Below are 3,437 nucleotides of genomic sequence, written 5' to 3'. Positions count from 1 at the left end.
GGGCCTGCTATTTCCTAACTTGAGCAGACTAAACAGATTCTTGTACCTTTCAGTAACATCCCATCAAACTCAACACACAGTAGCTTTACACTCTCCACCCCACATCTCATAAAGGAAAAACCACCACCACAAGGCTAAATGAATGTATACACACTATTATTGTAAATGGAGCAGCTAAACCCTGGCAATTTGCTTTGCATGGATTTTTTTCTTCCCAGTAAATGCAGCAGTTGAGCTCCTGAAAAGCCATCTTCCAATGGGTTTGTTCCAGTTTTGTTCCATTAAACATTTCAATGAAGGACTGTATTTAATTCAAGAATCTAAACACAAGCAAACTTGTTTTGCTGTGAGCATTTTGTAGAGAAGTGAAAAAGGGAGTTTGTTTTGTAAAAAGAAATCATAATACAGTCATGAAAGGGTTAAGAATGCAAGAATTCAGACATTCTGCAAGGGTCTCTAAGAGGTCCATAAAAAAGGAGCAAACAGATCCATACAACAGGAGACAGCAGGAGACAAAGTTTTTTTTATTTCCCCCCCACCACCACCACCACTTTTTTGCTGGACTGCTGCTAGGTTACCACTGCTCCCTTCTGGCCTGAGTTGACAGGGCAGTACAGGGGCATAGAGGGAGCAGGTCACGACTCCTCATTGCCAGAATCATCATCATCGTAACAGTCGGCATCCTCTTCCTCCTCATCTTCATCATCAATGTCATCATCATACAAGTCGTCATAAAGCAAATCTGAACTGTTGTCATTGGAAGGCACTTTAGTTTTGATGCAGTACTCTGCCAGTGTAGTGGGGACCTTCACGCCATCCTTCTCTGCCTCAGCTTTGGTAGCCAAAACCTGTTTCCTGTGGGAAGGAAGACACAGCAACATGAGCAAGGCTGTGTACTGGCAGCAGCGTGGGTCAACTCCCCATCTCCCAGCCAGCCCCTGCCCAGCCCTCCTGTCAGCTCAGAGTCAGGAGAGTTGATGTTTGGCTGAAGCACCACAAGCAGCACTAAAAACAGATTTAGTGCCTGCAGCCCCAGGCTTGGGAGCACTCCAAGGGTGTTTGCAGCACACATGCTCTCAGCAACATATGAAATCAATTATTCTACAGGACTCCACATTAGAGACCTGCCAGAGTTCAGAGCAAATTCCATTACATTTACTACAGAAGGGATGGTCAGGGAGTTCCTAAGATGGCTTGTTGCAGTAGGTTCAGAGATGCCATCCACAGCCACCTTCCACCACTGATGACTCTGCCCCAACATGCTCAAAACTGCAATTCCCACAAGCTCTGAGCTCACACTGGAAGGTAAGAGCAGTCTGAGCATGCGGCTGCACCGAGATGCAACTGTAACCCCAGCAATGCCTGGGGATGGCAGGAAACAAGTGTTTCCCATTGCTCCAGGATGGGCTTTGGCTGCTGCCTCTTAGCAGCACTTGGGCTGTGAACTGCTGCTGCCTCCCAGCAGGGAGAGGAGCAGATAGAAGCCTATCCTTTCACTCCTGCCCACCTGCTCAGTCTGCCATGCTCTGTTTATTGAGTACATCCAGCTCCACTGAAGCAAATGGAGCTGGAGGGGACTAAGATAACCTCCCAGCAAGGCTCTTTCTTTGCACAGCTCAGGCCAGTGACTGACTGCCCTGCGTAGCTCTAACCAGGGGTATATCCTGCATATCCAGCTATCAGAGTCAATGCAGATGTGGTCCTGCCCCAGGCAAGTGTGACAGCAGTTCCACTGTAGTATGGGCTGCCCATTTGCCACTCCACAACATCCTTGGCTCAAATTTGCATCATCTCCCTACAGAACCTGATGAACCATGCAAAGGGCACTCAAGACTGAACAGTGCATCCAGCTAATTGAACCCAACTGTGCAAGTGCTTGCCAAATCCTACTGATATTCCTTTAAACTGGAGGGACAAGATTATGATTCATGAGTGTATCAAGCACAGAATTAGTAGGATGAAGGCAGTTTGAATCACATCCCAAAAGCAATGCAAGCAGGGACTTTGAATGGAATTAACTAACAGCCAATAGGTTTTGCAGAGCATCATGCCAGATTAGTCTGAAAAAGAACAATACAAAGACAGATCAGCCCAGTCCTCCTGCTCCATAAGTTTGCACTATCTCTGTCCAGAAGCATGAACTTGGAATAAAGCTGTAAAATTAATTTCCAAAGCAGCAACCACAGCGAGAAGCTGGTTTCAGCAATTTGTGTGCAGCCTGTTTCATAGGAGTCAAAGCAGGAGAGCAGTAGCACAGCATCACACATGGCAAAGCTTACCTTATGATTTCAGCGTACTCTTTGTCTTTTCCTTTACTGTCCCTCCATTTCCTGAACATGACTGATGCATCCACATTGGCAGGAGAGAATGTGTTGGGCTCATTAAGCAAAGAGATTACACTCAGTAAGATAGTCCTGAAAAAGGTAACCACAACAGCAGAATCAGAGCTAACACATTCATGGATTCTGAATGCTGACAACTTCTTTAGGTGATGCATCAGAAATGTGTTTAAAGTCAAAACTTAAGAATAATTGAGAACAAGAGTTGAAGTAAGAGCAGATACTTATGAACTTCAGACACTGGTCATCAGCATAGGAAAGATGACACAATACAAACCTCGAAGACCTAATCTGATGAGAGACTATCATGTCTATACACATGCTTGTGACAGGGCAGTGGGCAGAGTTTGCATCAGACCAGAATTCAGCTTGTCCATACCACCCATAGATGGTGCAGGGTTGGAAACCTGCTTGGTGAGTCTGTTCCTCATGACATTCAGCCTCCCAGCAGAAAGTCAAGCTCTTTGCCTATCCTGACCACTATGATCCAAGGCCATTAGATGAAGCTGCACTGCTTTCCCTGCCCCACAGTGTGTTAAGAGGTTGGCACTGTGGCCAGGTCTCTCCTCAGTCTGTGTGCCAAGACTGCTGTAGCAGCATTTGAAAAACATCTGCACTGTATTCCCCTTGCTGTGCTCAACACCCAGGCAAGCCACCAAGGGCTCAGCAAGATTCAGCTGCCGGTACTCAGCAAAGCCAGCATGAGCCAGGCACATAACCCCTGACAGACAGATAGCCTTCCTGGATTTCTAGCAGCAGCACAGAGCTAGCCAGCTGCCCTGCTCTGCTGGCATTTACCAGGGACAAACACTATGTCCCTCACTCAGACCCTTCTGCATTTCCTATTGATAACAGGAATCGAATAGTTAAAGCTGAGAGTAGGATAAAGGATAGTCAAGTAGAGAGCACCTGAATAAACAGAAGATAAAAGGTTGATTAATAAGGAATTGTTTTAGTTTATTAAGCATGAAAAAGCTAGAACTTAGGGCATTATTTTAGCTTAGGTAGCATAAAAAAATGTATTTACGAGGAAGAAAAACTAGATGTAACTGGACTCAGGATTTGGCAGCAAAAGAGCAAGACCAAAGAGCATGTGCC

General features: G+C 45.8%; 1 protein-coding gene across 1 annotated transcript; it reads right to left on the bottom strand.

Moving 5' to 3' along the window:
* Nucleotides 1–230: 230 nt before the first annotated feature.
* On the bottom strand, nucleotides 231–2,417 carry LOC103803144 (ubiquitin-conjugating enzyme E2 R2). The gene is made up of 2 exons (XM_009075680.1): nucleotides 2,280–2,417; nucleotides 231–855 (listed from the first exon to the last, which is right to left on the bottom strand). The coding sequence occupies exons 1-2, from the start codon at nucleotides 2,336–2,338 to the stop codon at nucleotides 636–638; spliced, it is 279 nt and encodes a 92-aa protein (XP_009073928.1). The 5' UTR covers nucleotides 2,339–2,417; the 3' UTR covers nucleotides 231–635.
* Between the last annotated feature and the right edge of the window lie 1,020 nt (nucleotides 2,418–3,437).

The sequence above is a fragment of the Acanthisitta chloris genome, unplaced genomic scaffold (assembly GCF_000695815.1).
Source record: "Acanthisitta chloris isolate BGI_N310 unplaced genomic scaffold, ASM69581v1 scaffold7575, whole genome shotgun sequence".
Taxonomy (NCBI): domain Eukaryota; kingdom Metazoa; phylum Chordata; class Aves; order Passeriformes; family Acanthisittidae; genus Acanthisitta; species Acanthisitta chloris.
This window is presented reverse-complemented; position numbering and strand designations above follow the sequence as displayed.

Coding starts and splice junctions, on each gene's coding strand:
- LOC103803144 (XM_009075680.1), bottom strand. CDS start 2,338: ATGTTCAGGAAATGGAGGGACAGTAAAGGAAAAGACAAAGAGTACGCT. Junction 856..2,279: donor GAGTACGCTGAAATCATAAG/GTAAGCTTTGCC, acceptor TCCTTCCCACAG/GAAACAGGTTTTGGCTACCA.